Genomic DNA, 17013 nt, shown 5'->3' with positions numbered 1-17013 from the left:
ATAAAGGTGAATTACTCAAAGACCCATCTTTGTATCGCAGATTGGTTGGACGGTTGATTTATCTTACTGTTACTAGACCCGACACCACATACTCCGTGCATGTACTCAGCCGTTTTATGCATCAACCGCGTCAACCACATATGGATGCAGCACTTCGAATTGTGCGGTATTTGAAGTTTGCACCAGGTCAGGGCTTATATTTTCAGTCAGATAATAAGTTAACTTTGAGGGCCTTTTGTGATTCGGATTAGGCTGGTTGTCCGATAACTCGACGTTCTACGACTGGGTATTATATATTCTTGGGGAATTCGTTGATTTCGTGGAGGACTAAGAGGCAGAAAACGGTCTCACTTTCTAGTGCTGAAGCCGAGTATAGGGCTATGGCTGGAACATGTTGCGAGCTCATTTGGTTACGGTATTTGTTAACAGATTTGCATGTACCCATTTCAGGACCTGCCATTATGTCTTGTGATAACCAGGCAGCATTGCATATTGCTGCTAATCCTGTCGTTCATGAGAGAACACGCCACATAGAGATGGATTGCCATTTCGTTCGGGACAAGATTTTAGACGGCTCTATAACTACTCGATATGTCAGTTCTTCTCAACAATTGGCAGACATCTTTACAAAGGCCTTAGGCAAAGAAAAATTTTCATCCATGTTGGGCAAGTTGGGAGTTCTTGACATCCACTCTCCAACTTGAGGGGGAGTGTTAGAAAGTCAATGTAACTAGATAGGAATGTTTTATTTAATTGATTTGTAATTGATACTTTCTGTTATCGTATTCCTAGTTTCTAGGTCTTCTTGTTGTACAAGGAAAGGTATTGTATATATTGAGCATTCTATCAATGAAAGGAATGATTCTGGCTAAATACAATTTTCACAGTGTGTGTGTGTTGATGTATGCTAATTTTGTGTGTATGCACTCTACGTGTGCGCTGTGTATCCATGTACTCTGTGTGTGTGTGTGTGTTGATGTATGCAAGTTGTGTGTGTGTGTGTACTAAGCAACATAAATACAAACAGTTTCCACCAGAGCCTAACTCCATGAATACTTAATAGTTTCACAGGTAGTAACAAGAAAATGGACCATATAAAGTGATTCTCAGTCTCTTTTAACATCCACATTACATATAGAAATCATATGCTTATTGGATATAAATAGAGGTTGTTAACTGGAATAAATAACAATGCAATATATTTAGAAAAGTGTGATTAGCACCAAATAACACTTTCTCTCTATTTAGGAGTGAAGACTTTTGAGAAAGAAGCATTAGTAGGCTAATTAAGCTATTTATGTTATTCAAATTAAAAAACCCACAGCCCTAATTCTAACCCTTCACTTGAAGAACATAAAAACTGAATTCCTTGGACAGAGATAGTTATAGAAACTGTTTTCTTCTGCGATTTGTTCATATTGGAAGAACATAAAAAAAAAAATTCAAATTAAAAACCGAATGAGGGCCGTGGGGTTTTTTAATTTGAAGAACATAAAAAACAGTTTCTATAACTATCTTTGTTCGATTCTATGACTAACTAATTGAGCTACAACACTGTTTCTTTAACAGAGTCATACATTCTTCACATTGACTGATCCCCAGAAAGCCGTACGATGTCAAAATACTTCACAGCAAAATGTCTAGAACAATAGGTTAATCCAGCCAGGTAACAATTTCTTTTATAATTTAGCTACATTATGCATGCACAGTTGCACACACAAACATACATATAAATATGTGTTGGTAACTTGGTATGTATGTAATATGTATGCATATACATATGCATGGATTTATGTACATATTCACATGCATATAGGCAAAAACACACACAAAAACAAGAAGAAACACAAATACAATCTGAATTTCAATAAGGAAATGTAAAGCATGACTCGTCACTTACTTTTTGCCGAGTCCAACCCAGTTGTGAATTCCTCGAGTGAATTCTAATTAACTGAAATAGGAAACTCAGATTTAAAGAAAAGAACTTCATAGACATCAATCGTGGGCTTCCCCAGTTTCCAAAGGTTGATGTCACATCCATATTATTTACATAAACATAAAGAATGTATCTTGAGGATAATAAGTAAACCTAATGTAACAAGCATTCTATGACATACAATAAGCTGTTTTGATCTATGCTCATTTGACTTCCACCAAGCTATTTTGAACATAAAATTCACAGGATGAGCATTTTACAATACCTTCCACCAGTTACATTTAACAAACATGAATAGAGGGTTCGGCTGACACAAATTAAGGACATGAGGCTAACATTTTCTTCATATTAGAATCCGTGGCCGTGGCTTAAACACTATCACATTACAAAAGCAACTAAGTACTGTTTAAAATATATAGGTTCCTAGGAGGAACAAAGAATCATATAACAAGCATTTTATGACATACAACACAGGAAAAAAATTAACAATTCCCCAGTTTCCAAACGTTGACAGCCATAAATATAACCCTTTACTTGAAATTAAAAAACCCCTAATTTAAGAACCCTAATCTACCCCCACTGAAGCACCCTAAATCTAACCCCCAATTTAAGAAAACCTAATCTAACCTCACTGCCCAAAATCGTTCCCCTAATTTAAGACCTAAATCTAACCCCAATTAAGAACCCTAAAAACTCTAATTTAAGAACCTAAATGTAACCCCCAATTTACAAACCCTAAATCTAACCTCGCTGCCCTAATTCTAACCCTCAATTTGAAAAAACAAAAACCCTCAATCTATAAACCCTAATTAGCATGGTCAATAAAGAAAATTGAAAAAAAATTTGAAGATGAAATTACCTCTTGGAGTTGAAGACGCGACGACCGAAGAGAGGGACGGAAAGACGAGGTGAGCGAAGGAGAGAGGGACGGAGAGACAAAGGAAGGAGAGAGAGGGTATCGAGCGGGGAAAAAAGGAAGAAGAGGGAAGTGAGGGGAGGAATGCAACACACGGGGTTTAAAATATAGAATCTTGCGCGACAGAGGCTTTGTCGCGCAAGGTTAAAAAATTCATCGTGCAAGTTTTTTAAAATTTCCATGAAAAAAGGTGCCTTAATTGAATTTTCAGACACTTGCGCAACGAATACATAAATGTAGTCGCGCAAAGGATATTTGAGCGACGAAATATATGTATTCGTCATGCAAGTGTCTGAAAATTCAATCTTCCCACGTAAAATTAAAACGCTTGTGCAACCAAAAATTGTTGTGCGTCGCGTAATTATGTTTAAAAATGGTTTTTTTTAATTTTTAATTTTTTTTTTAGAATTTTGTTTACAATTTATTATAAAATACAAATAAAAAAAATTTTATTTACAAAGTAATTCACATATAAAATGGGAATCATTCATACCATTTTTTCCAGCCCTGTATATCACCCGCCAACCATTTAATGTGTTTTAAAACAAAAGTTACAAATAAATTGCATTAATCTTCATCAAAACTATAATAACTTTCACTTTCGTCGCTATCATTATTTTTAGTGTCCCATTCCTCATCATCGATAGGTAAGTCACCATCATCGTTTGTGCGCACTGGACCATCGTATCGCGGAAGATTATTGAGGTCAATTGTGATCGATTGAATTGGTATTTCGATTGAAGATACTCCTTCTATCTGAAATGATTCTTGGATAAGATTAGTATCTCAGAGTGTTTTCGCACCAATTTCCATCGAAGATTATAGACATTGGTCAGCAGCATTGTCGATGTTGTCATCAGTAGGGTCTTGTTCTGGTATAGCATACATGTTCCTATGATCCATCTTCTAAATAACTTTCCAACCCCTCCTGGCTTTAGGATCATCAAGATACACAATTTGTTTTGCTATGTTTGCTAAGACGTAAGTGTCGTCGTCGTATCAAGTTTTGGTAGTGTTCACTAATAATAATCCATGATCTGTTTTCACACTTCCTTGCCTATTTGGGTTTGTAGCAAACCATTGACACTTAAATAGGATCACTTGGCACCGGTCTTTGTAAAGCAATTGCACGACACTTGTTAGTTTGCCATAGAATTCAATGTCTGTACTTTCACCTCCACCTAGGACATGAACATCGTTGTTTTGCATACACAACTTGTCAACTTGTGCACCCGCTAAGAACTTGACGCCATTGACATAACAACCCGAGTACAATTCAACGCGAATTGCTCCGAACACCAAGTTACATAACTTTTCATTGTACGCTGGGGAATTCGATGCTTTCAATTGATTCACCTAATATTACACAAACACTTAAATTTGTTAGTTTGAGCAAAATAATTGGTACAATATATATGTCCAATACAAAACACTTCTAACTTACATATTCAAGAAACCACCGCGGAAACAATTCACGGTGTTTCTTTGCACACAAATGTGAAAGATGTGCCTACTTCATCATATCTTCATGCTTGTCTAGGTATGATAGTGTCTCGTCACAATTGTTAAGTACGAACCAATGTGCTACCTCCATGTCCTTCTTGGAAAACAACTCGCCTAGTATCAGATCTCTGAATGGTTGAGCGATTTGGGCAAAAACTGAAAGTTTCTCCTTTCTCACACCCCCGTCATTATTGCAAGGAGGATGATTGAAAGTTGTCTCAACATCCTTTAAATATATTCCACAAAATGTAAGCGCCTCATATGCCACCCAAGCTTGTGTAATTGATCATTCAGGCTTCACTTTGTTTCGTACACTTTTCTTCAAGTCTCCAAGAAACCTACCAAATAAAACGATACAATACAAATTTTACTAATCATAAGATATTGATTAATAAAAATGACAATGAATATATACCTTTATATTGGATACATCCATCGAAAGTTGATTGGTCCAGCAAGCAATGCCTCTTCCGGTAAGTGAACCATCATGTGGATCATACTTGTGAAAAAAGTTAGAGGAAATATCATCTCAAACTTACATAGAACTTGCACAATGTCATGGCACAACTGATTAACGTCCATCTTTCACAACGATCATGACGTCAATTGCGAAAAAAAAAACTGGACAACAACATGATTGGTTTCACTATATCAGCTGGCAAGAGATGTCGAATACCAATAGGAAATAGGCATTGTAGAACCACATGGCAGTTATGACTCTTTAGGCCAACTAATTTACCCCAGTCAACGTTCATGCAACGCGCGATATTTGAAGCATACCCATTGGGAAACTTTACAGACGATAAAAACTTTAAAAAATCTTTTTTGTCATTCAGTTTCATGGAAAAAACACAAGATCCCTTCTGGCTTTATCACTATCTCTATTCATCCATAAACCTTGTCATATTCCTATTCGTTCCAAATCAAAACGAGCTTTGATCGTGTTCTTTGTCTTGCCCTCAATATCTAGAATTATGCCGACCAATGTGTCAAATACATTTTTCTCAACATGCATAATATTGAGATTGTGTCTCAATTTTAGTTTCGACTAATACGGGAGCTCAAAAAACATAGACTTGTGTGTCTAGTTCATATGTGTAGAAGGTCTAGTCCTACTGACATTAGTCCCGAAAAGAGCAAAATCCAAACGGTTAAGCTATTCCAAAATCTGATCACCAGACCATTCTCTGGGTCTGAGGTGATGCTCTTTTTCTCCGTCGATCTCTTTATCATTTTCTTGCCACTTGTGGTCCCATGACAACCATCTCCCATGACCAAGGCAACAAACTTTTCCAACATGCCAACTAGACGTTACGTCTTCCTGCATATAGGGCATGCCATATAATCCCAAGTGCTCCACCCAGAAACCATTGCATATGCGGGGAAATCGTTCACAATCCACATAACTGCTACCCGCAAAGTGAACATCTTGCTAGTACACTTATCATATATGTGCACACCGTATGTCCATAAATCCTTTAGCTCATCCACCAACAACCATAAGTATACATCGATTGACCTACTAGGATCCTCAATTATCAATAGAGTCATCATCATGTATTCTTTTTTCATACATTTCCATGGCAACAAATTATACAGAAATACGAAAATCGGCCAAGTACTGTGGTGTTGGTTTATAACCCCGAACGGATTGAATCCGTCAGTGGTAAATCCCAATCTAACGTTCTAAGGATTAGCAAAAAAATTAGGGAATGTTTGATTGAACTCTTTCCATGCCTCTCCATCTGCAGAATGCCTCAGGACGTCGTCATCTACTCGCTTTTCCTTATGTCATCTCATGTTGGTGGTAGTATGCTTTGACATATACAACCGTTGCAACCTAGGCTTCAAAGGCAAATAATGCATGACTTTTTGTGGGATCTTCGTCGCTTTATTCTGAGATGTTATTTTGAACCTCGACTCATTGCATACATGGCATTTATCCAACGCTTACAATTGTCCTTTGGTAGCATTCTCTTGAAAACCCCCAAAAAATAATCAAAACACTGGTTCGACATACGATACTTTATTTTCCTGTGCTTTAGTTCCACAATAGTTGTGAGAACGGAAAATCCTTCATTCCCTGGGTATAACTCTTGGTTGGCATTTGTTAGTAATCTTCCACTTCCTGATTGGTATTTGTTGATGCAAATGGAAAAACATCATTTAAGACATCCATGACTTGTTCATTAGGATCCATATTAGGTTCAACATTGTCCACTCTTGTCACATTTGAAGACGAAGCATTGTGTAATTGTTCCCCCTGATGGTTCCAAATATTATAGGTCTCTACCATTCCATTCCTTACTAAATGAAATCGAACAGTTTCAAAAATTTCCCTTAATGTGTTGTTACACCTCCTACAAGGACACCGGATTCTAGTTGCACCCAAATTGTGTGTACGTGCAAAGTCAATAAAATCCTCGATTCCGTTCAAGTATTCGTTGGTGCATTTGTTCAGGTTATGCATCCACGTTTTGTCCATCATTCCTGTAACCACAATAACAGTACAACAATCACAACAACTTCTACAAGATCTTCTCACCTTATGCCTCCAGTAAGGGCCCTATCCCATTCGGGAATACAAAATTATGTCGCGTAATTTTGGCACCATCTCTGTACAGTTCTTCAAGTGCATGACATAGATATGAAATACTTATGTGCCACCTGAAGAACGTACAGAGATGACATTGACATCCCCACGACTGAAACCTAATCCTTTAACCGTAAACTACGCGGCATAACTTTGCATTCCCAAGCTGTCCAAATAATGGAACAATTCAAGAATCAATTGGACTGCAGTCATGCTTTCACATCCATGTGCGACATCCAACTAATCCTCAAATGGGAAACTAAATTTTACTAAAAAAACAAGTATGAAGTTAATTACAATTAACTCTGTACATCACAACACATATTTGTATGTCACGTACAAATTTGTACATATACAATTCAACATTATACATAATTATAACATACACATTTTTGTAATTAATATAACTTAACAACTTAATATAAACATAACACCATAATTTCAATATAATTTAACTAATTCATATTTTTAAAAATTAAAACGAAGAAAATACCTTCCAAATTGTTATCCACCGAGCGCTAGTCACACACAAATACACAACGAATTTTACGGTGTTAGTATGAATTGACATTGATAATTTTAAATGAAAATAACAAAAACCCTTACCAAACACAATGAAATAGCTCGATCAACCTAGAGATTTAGATGGATGGAGTTTTAGAGGAAGAAATTGAGAGAAAATGGGACCGACGAATTCCGAATTGAAGAAAAAAGAAGGGAAAAATTGCAGGGAGAAATTTGTAGAAAACTACAGTTTTCTCCCTTTGCAACTAAAATCCCATTATAAAGGTTACTTTTGGAAGAACCACTTTGCGCGACGAACATAGAATTTGTCGCACAAGTTTCTTTTGCACGACAAAACATACATTCGTCGCACAAGTATTTTATTTATTTTTTCAAAATTCTCTTTTTCGTTTTTCTTATAATTTAAGAATGTAATCTATTTGTGCGACAAACACTATGTTTGTCGTGCAAGTTGCATTATTTTTTTAAAAACAATTTTTTTTCCGCTTTCTTTCTTACTAATGTAACTTTTTTTATCCAATTAAAATTATCAAACCAAATTATATATTACCAAAATATTTATTAAAACTAATTTATTAACTAAAATATATCTTATAACTAAAGAAAACTTTAAGTCTTCCATGCATGTAACATAAATTTAAAAAATAAGTCCAACATAACGTTCAAATAAATCTTATTCATAAAGAAAAAAAATCAAATTATGTTCACTCTTCCTCTGGGTCATCAGTAGGGGCATCGACAATGGCATTGTCAACTTGTGCGCGCTCTGCAACTCGTTGTACATCGAACTTCCACTGCCAGAACTGCTTCTTGAAAAGGTCGTCCATATACTTCCGCTGCTTCTCATCGGTTTCATCAACATCCCAAACAACCTGTAATGGCAATAAAATTAAATGAAATATCGCAAAAATATTATTTTTAAACAAAAACAATTACACCTTCTTTAATATAAACTTACTGATAACTTCTGTAGCATGGAGTTCTTCACGTCCACATGCACCATTTCCCAAGAGTTAAAGACACTTGTCCCGCACCAATCCCCCTATATTGAAAATAAGTTCGACGTGCGCTACAACATAACTTTTGTCACCAAATGACGAAAAACACTTATGTCGGTACCTCTCTAATGTCACCACAACTTTCTTCATTTTTTTTCCTACCACAAAAATTTAAAATGTAATAGCCTATTAAAACAATAATTTCAACCATATCAAATGTAAAACAATTAACTCAACAATAATTTTTTTTACCTTTCCCTTCATGAGAGCCTTCTCCCTCCCAACCTTTAGTTGAATCTGAAACCGAATCAGCCATCGTTTGTTATAAAACCTTTGCAAAATAAGGTTCTGAAACTGTGTTCATATGAAACTCAACACACTTTGCGCGACGAACCCTCGGTCGCACAAGTTTGTTATAACTCCCCGCTATAAATGGGAGCGTTTGATGCCTAACTGACCAGTCTGACATGTTCAGAAAACTTTGTGCGACGAACAGCAGTAGTCGTCGCGCTAAGTCATCTTGCGCGACGAAAGACTTTGTCGCGCAAAGTCATCTAGTGGAATGAAATATCATCGTCGCGCAAACATTGGAAGAAAAAAAACTTTCCGCAAAATAATTAAATAATTACAAACAAATATTCTGTTATAATATTTATTCTACAAATAATTAAACCTTAAATAAATTGAATTATTCCATTCAATTATTTAAAAACCCAAACAGGAATTAAAGCCTAATTAAGTCCAAATACATAACTTATAAAAAAAAACCTTAAATTTAAATATTGTCCTCAAAAACATAAATTTAAGGCTTCTATTTCGATGGTCATCAATTATGTTCCACGTCATCACGCCATCGCCTTTAACCTCCCTTCAACGCCTCCTCCATCAACTTCATCAACTCTTCGTTCGTATCATTATCAAGAGTATACTTACATTGTTACATATATATGGAAATAATTAATTCCAACATATAACAAAAAATGTCACAAAAATTAATTATTGATCCATCAATAGTATACGTACTAATAATTGATCCATCATCGCCTTCTTCACATTTTCGAGCACATATTTCCAAGAATGCCACTTGACAGTAGGACAATATTACGCATGGCTTCACCAATCGCATGTGCAAACTCCATATGTTGCCTCAAATCATAAGGGTTGGCGAGCACGCTCTCATCGCGGGTTTTATCCTTCATCACAGCACGAACAAAATTGTGAAGAACAAGGAGAGTAGAAGCGCATATTTATAGGAAGGTTAGGGTCTTTGCGCGACGAAGGCTTTGTCGCGCAAACATCTACACTAAATACATTATTTATTCCTCTGATTCACATGCACTGAATTGTCGGAGGCAAAACTGACAGTAGCTTGCGCGACGAAGCCTTCGTCGCTCATGTTTTTCGTGCCAAAAAATTTACCCGCATTTTTCCTTGCAAACTTTGCACGACGAGTATACTGTTTTCGTCTTTGGTTTGTGTGACAAAGATTTGCATCGCGCAAAGTTGACATTTCTGGCGCGACCAATATCCTGTTTCATCGCGCAAAATTGTCTTTGCGTGACGATTTTCCCGTTGTCTCGCAAATAGTTTTTTCTACTAGTGTTACAAGATATATCATTCACTGATGTGGAGCAAAAGTCTTCAACTGATGAAAATCGTAGGAGACATAAGCTACCATTTCACCAACATATACATGCATAGTAATAACATTTACTTTGGTTTGAAAACTATCTCAGGCAAATTGTTTCTTCTTCTTAATTTCAATATGTGGTATCCACATGTATATTACAACAAGCTAGCGATTTAGGTACTTTCTTTTTTTTTATTTATTTATCAACTGTACTCCAAATTAAATATATAAGAGAGTTTTAATGAAAATCCAACAAAATATCTTGCACTTAGATGTGGAGTACATGAGGCTAAGAGAGGAGTGTCAAAAACCACTAGCCAAAATATAAAAACAAAGGCTATATGATGTCAAGTGCAAGCTGGTGCGGCAAATAGCCCCATAAAGAGATCAATGAAACTATATTTGATAGGTTAAATTGAGCGAATGTGTCAATTAGCTATAAATTCGATCGAGATGCCGAGCGAGACATACAAGTGGGGCTGAGTGTTTTCGACGCATGTGGCCATTTTTAGTTATCGAGCAATCATTTCATTGAACACTTTGTGAACATTTTTAGGTTTTGTACGTATTTCAAAATAAAAGTACTAATTATATTGTATGAATTTTGTTTTTGGTGATTTGGCTTGTTTAAATTTATTTTGCAATTTAGATACAATCATTTTTACTAATTTTATTTATTTATTTTGTCGACGGTTATTGATTGCTAACATAATTGGAATTACTTGACTTCGTGACATCTTAATAAATGATGGAGCCAGCATGGGGTCATTGGTTATCCATAACCCCAACAACGTCAAAAACCTATGTATATTTGTATGTGTATTGTATTTGACCCTATAAACAGTTAGGGCAAACTAATTTACAACCTCCTCCTACTAATTTTTCTATTCTGTTATCATCATGTTGTCTTCTTTTCCTCTCTTCTTGTGTGCGACTCTATTATGAGCATCAAATGCTCGAGGAAATGCCTCAGTTTACAAGCCTTTGCAGTCTTGTACATTACTTTATAGTTTCTTGTAGCCACCTTTGACAAGTTCCTACATATCATAGTAGTTGTTGACATATGTTGACATAAGCCTTCAACAGATGTTGGTAAGAATTAACATGTTCCTAATAGGTGCTCAATGAAATCGTCCAATAAAATTTTTATGGTCAAAATCATATGACCCAATTATTTCAAAATCCTAACTCCGCCACTGATTTTAATATATAATTTTTATTATCTTTCAATTTCATGTCTCCATTGTCAACATAAACGAAATAAATAAAAGTTAGTGGCAATCTCTAGAGGAGATTCAGGAGATATTATATATGGGTACTCATATTCTCTGCACATATGTCATTCCACTCTGTTATAGTCTTCATGCTAAAAGGCATATATGCATTCCAAAAATTTTAAAGAATGAAAAATTAAGGACTAAAGGTTGTAGCCATAATAGATAGCCTACTCAAGCCATGCAATTCTATACATGGAACCTTTTTCTTTTGGCAATTCTTTGGAACTTAAACAAGCTTATCCTATATTTGCAGATCGTTGGTTATAAGTGTGCGACAGAGGAGAAATTATCAAGAATGCATTTCATATTTACAACACAAACCAATAATATAATATTAATTGCAATTAGTTAATTAGTTTTTCTTTTTTTACAAAGTGATATTTTAAACTATTCTAATTTATTGAAAGAACGATTAAAATTTTGATGTAAGAAGCGAGCTTGAATGGAAGAATGCATACACACTGTTCTAACCAACTCACATTTAAAGTTGCAACTAGATGTTAAAGTGGGTGACATATGTACATGGCATATACTTCGTTTCCGGGAAATTTAAGAACTGAATTAAGCTATGGTTGTAAGACAAGCATGCAGGCATATATGGGCTTGACTATGCCTTCATCCTAGTGAGGTATATGTTGAGATTGATGGGAAACATCTCAAATATCCCACACTAGTTTTTGAAATTAGTGCATAACTTCCCACATTCCCACTAATCATATGACGTGCTAATTGGGTCTAAGATCAAATGATCATATGACGTGCTAATTGGGTCTAAGATCAAATTAGACGATAATTGACTGAATGTTAGGGAAGGGATAGATTGGCCAATTATTGGAGGCCAAGGGTAGGGATGGTTTGCTTAAGTTAGGGGTTGCCCTCACACCACTTTTTATAAAAAATAAATTAAAGAAAGATGGATTTATTTAGGTATTACAGTGCATGCTTCTCTTTATTCTCCACCAGCGTCCTTTCAGTGGTATTTGGTGTGTTGTCTTTGTCTTTATAGATAATTGAAAGCACTAGTCGTCCATAAAAGCAATTTTTATACCTAATGTTTCTTTTTAATTCAAGCACAGCCACAGGAGAAACATTTAACTACTCACCAAACTTACATGCCTTCCAAATTTCCATTTCAGTCCTTTTGAGTGTACTCGTAACTGAATTGAACATGTATAGCAAGCTCAAATATGTAAATGCTCATTCATGATGGGCTGTCCCAAATTTATATCGATTTTTTTTCAATCTGGTTTCTATAGTTTTTCCATTTTAAGCTCATTTTTATTCCTCTATTGGAACTTTGGTGTTTTTCCTTTTTTTTTTCTTTTTTCAAAATCTTTGTTGTACTGTTAAAGTTTTTATAAACAGAAATGTGTTATTTTGATTGCAAAGTTAGAAACAAAGTTTTGCCAAGACAATTAGGGGTTTTATGATAATTTCCACTGAGGGTCATACATTAAGTACTATTCTGTTAATTAACTATATAAGTCCACTAACTTGTTAGACTTAGTGCCCCAACAAAAGAAAAGTGGTCTATGTCACCTTTTCATTACAATTCAAAACTAAAAAGTGTAAAGCTTTGATTAATTTATAATTAACTGTCAATTTTCTGTTTATCATTAAGAATTCCCAATTTTATGTTTCTCTAAGAAGTCCTCTCTCAAGTAGATTTAACGTTCCTTTACATTACATTATAGGTATATAGGAAGCATATATCATTTGGTCCATTAAAATTCTCTGAACTTGAATGAGAATAGACACCCTCAGAAAGAAACAAGATCGAACAACAAAGTTGCCTAACAACATGGCTTTCATGTTCCTCAAGATGTTCAGCATCCTCTTTCTTCTGATTTCAGCATCATTTTTCTCATCCTCTTTCGCAGCAGGTTGGTCTTTCTATAAGTCTGCAGCCTTTGCTTTTAATTAGTCATATAAATCCTTGCATTGTCAGAGATGTGTCTGTATATACACATACACACACGCATACATATATATACATGCATGCACTACAAGAAAAAAGAGCTCTAGTGACGAAACAATTAACCCCAAGAATTGGTATTTTTAGTAACCAAAATGATCCTCGTAAAACCCTGATTTCTTGTAGTTATGCCCTCATGCATAATTAGCAGCTCCAGAAGCCCCTTAGTCATGCTATTTATGAAAATTTAGCTAGTGTGCATGGATTTGATCTTTGCTTGATACTTATTACGTCAGAGCAGATCATGCAGAAGCATATAAATAAAGTAACTACTATAGTTTTCATAAACTTCCACTCTTTTGATTCTTCTAGGAATATTGTGCAACAAGATATTAATTTATGCAAAAGAAAGAATTTCACTTTGCTTGATACTTATTACGTTAGAGCAGATCATGCAGAAGCATATAAATAAGGGAACTTTAACAAAAAGTTCCAGATATTATTCACTTTAACGAAAAATCACATTTTTTTACTAAAAAATCAATCTTGATACTATTCACTTTACCCTTTATTTTGTCCTTAACGTTAAAACTCAAAGTTTTCAAGCATTTTTCATTAGTTTTCCTTATAAATAAAGTAACTATTATAGTTTTCATAAACTTCTACTCTTCTTTGATTCTTCTAGGAATATTGTGCAACAAGATAATAATTTATGCAAAAGAAAGAATTTCACCCTTACTAATCATAATGTGCATGATATGAGAACTGCATTTGCAGGTCGAAAATCGAAGTTTGTCAACAAGTTGGCCAAAGAAGTGGATGCAAACACAGAGGTTTGTAACTAGAAAGGCTTCAGAAATTCTGGTGTTTATGATCTCCTCCTTCTTCTTCCTCCTAATTAATTAGTATTACTTGTGTAAATTTATAAGTGTTGCATCTGACTCACGCCTTATCCGATTTTCACGTGGTAGGAAATGCTAGGGAAGCCATTGAACCACGAAGAAGTAGCTAGAATCCATGAAAGGCTTCTTAGATCTAACACCAAAGACTATGGACGATATGATCCAGCACCTGCTCTTGTTAAGCCTCCTTTCAAGCTCATTCCCAACTGAGATGATCGTGATGGCTTAGCGTTTTAGCCTTCGGCGTTTGCAGTCGGATTAGTGACTTAATTATATTAATTAAATAAATGAAGTAGCTTCTGTGTACCCACTACTATAAAAGAAATCCTAGCTAGTGTAATTATGTGAGATATATATAGACATATATACTAAGTTTTGAAGTGTAATATTGTATTTTAATTAAGTCATAAGAAGAATGATGTTTTATGTGTGTAGGGCATTTATTTTCACCTATATATGTCTGCGTGAACTGAATTATGACCAATCTATATGTGTAATTCTGGGAACTCATCTCCTCTTGCAGTTCTTTGTTTTGTTTGGAGTTATTCAGATCATACATTACGATATATACTTTTTTGTTTGTTTGTTGAAACTAAGATATGAATTACAATATTGAATGTTACATAATATAACTGCTGAAAATTGTCAGTAATTAATTAGCATGGAGTGACATCTAGCTTTTACTTTGTCAAACAAATTTCTGAATTTAAATATTATGAATGACAATTGTTGTATTTACAAATATAAAATAACAAGGTTCAAAAGGTAGTGCAGATAGTTAACAGTGCTCATTGTATAGACTAGTACGAAAAAAATATTTTCAATTGAATTTATCCTTTCAATTGAGCGGATTCGTGAACTTCAGAAGGGGCGCGAGTCTCTTTTGAGAGGAGCACGCATGCAAGAAGGAAGCTTGAGCTTGTTTCAAAGAGAGGAGGACGGGTTATTAGATAATAGATAATTTTTTATTTTATATACTATATACATATACTTTTATTTATATACTATTTAATAAGAAAGTCCAAATAAATCTCATAATTATAGGAATTGGTTTTATAAGCGATACAGGACTCAACGGAAACCATTCAAATTGATGAATAAAAACTTGTTTAAAAATTAGGGATTAAAACGTTAAATTTTTATTTTTTATTTTTGCAAAAGGGCTCGCCGAAGATAAACAAGCAACAATAGAGTCTAACATGGTGTTTTTAGAGTTTCAATTCTAAAGTAAAAACAGTTAAGTGTTTGGTAATATTAAATTTTTATAGAATTGTGAGTGATGAAAATAATATCATAGTGTATGGTAAGAATCGTGTTCCAGTCGTTATATTCATTCCAATATATAATTGCATTGAGTGGACTTTTGGAGTCTCATTCATAGAATATGTACCAAGAGAATATAATGAATAGAATAATTACATGGAAGTAATTACTATTAACCATAGTCATTAGTGATGACATGGTTACTTAAGAGTGAAGAATGTGATTAGTTGAGAAGTGTGGTTAGTTGTAATGTGTAGGCAGTTAAGGTGGTTATAAGGATAAGTTTGTTAGAAAGTGCCAATCTTTCTTGGATAACTAGATAGCAGTGAGTATCATTCTCACTTCAAAGGGTGAAATTCTTCTCCGAAGTATTTCAATTTGTGTTTCTTGAGTATTTCATCATGTCTACAACTACTGTTAAGGTTGAGAGTCTTTTCAGCATGCTTACAATAAAATGAGGGATGACAATTTTGCTAAATGGGCATTTCAGTTTAAGTCAGTTCTTAAAGGCTATAAAATGTTTGTTTATTTTGATGGTATTGATGTATGTCCACCAAAATTTGTGATACACACTAACATTGGGATCACAACTGAGATTACAACATATATTGAATGTGAATCAACTGATATGGCATTGCTCAGTTTGTTATTGGCAACTTTGTTTGATGAAGCTATTGAATATGTTCTTGGTTGTAAAACTGCATTTGAAGTTTGGTCAAATCTTGTGGAACGTTTTGCCTACATGTCTAAGTCCAGGATTAACGATTTAAAAATTGAGCTGCATACAATACAAAAAGGATCAGATTCCAGTGATAAGTATCTGTTGAGGCTCAAGAACATAAGAGAACATTTAACTATTGCAGGGGAGTTTATTTCTGACAATGATGTAATGATTGTTGGTCTTACTGGATTACCAAAGGAGTATGATATAATTCGAATAGTTATTCTTGCTAGAGAATCAGCTATTACATTGAAAGAATTTCATGCTCAATTGTTAGGTGTTGAAAAAGAAATGGAAGGATAAATGAATGTGCTATCCCAAAGCATGGTTACACTATATACTCAAGGATCATCTATAACACATTCATCTAATGCATATGGATCTAATCCCTTGGGTCACTGTCACATCTCTACTACAACAGGTGGTGTAATACACAACAACAATTCCCACAACAGCAATTTCCACTGCCACAGTATCCACAGCAGTAGTTTCCACAACAAATATATCCACAGCAGTCTCAACTCTTTGATTCACAGTCTTATAGTTTTGGTTTCATGGGCAATGGATCGAACTTTGGTGGTCCAAGACAGAACTTTGGTAAAAAATCTTTCAATGGTTCAAATTACAAAAGTAACAATTAGAGGCCAAATGGTGGTTATAAAGGCAAGAATTTCAACGCTGGTGGCTCTTCAGGCTTTCAATATGGGAATTCAAGACATAATGGCTTTAGTATGTGGTATGGTAGCATTGAAAATAGGTTCAATGTGGTAATTGAATGCCAAATATACAATAAGAGTTATCATATAGCTGACAATTGCTTCCATCGAAATTTAA

At 34.8% G+C, this 17013-nt stretch overlaps 1 protein-coding gene across 1 annotated transcript; it reads left to right on the top strand.

Annotated features, from left to right (window-relative positions):
* The first annotated feature begins 13004 nt into the window (after positions 1-13004).
* Positions 13005-14705, top strand: LOC126585107 (protein CASPARIAN STRIP INTEGRITY FACTOR 1-like). The gene is made up of 3 exons (XM_050249498.1): positions 13005-13261; positions 14071-14126; positions 14265-14705. The coding sequence occupies exons 1-3, from the start codon at positions 13123-13125 to the stop codon at positions 14403-14405; spliced, it is 336 nt and encodes a 111-aa protein (XP_050105455.1). The 5' UTR covers positions 13005-13122; the 3' UTR covers positions 14406-14705.
* The last annotated feature ends 2308 nt before the right edge of the window (positions 14706-17013 follow it).

This window comes from Malus sylvestris, chromosome 10 (assembly GCF_916048215.2).
Source record: "Malus sylvestris chromosome 10, drMalSylv7.2, whole genome shotgun sequence".
NCBI lineage: Eukaryota > Viridiplantae > Streptophyta > Magnoliopsida > Rosales > Rosaceae > Malus > Malus sylvestris.
The sequence above is the reverse complement of the archived record's forward strand: the minus strand, read 5'-3'. Positions and strand labels throughout refer to the sequence as shown.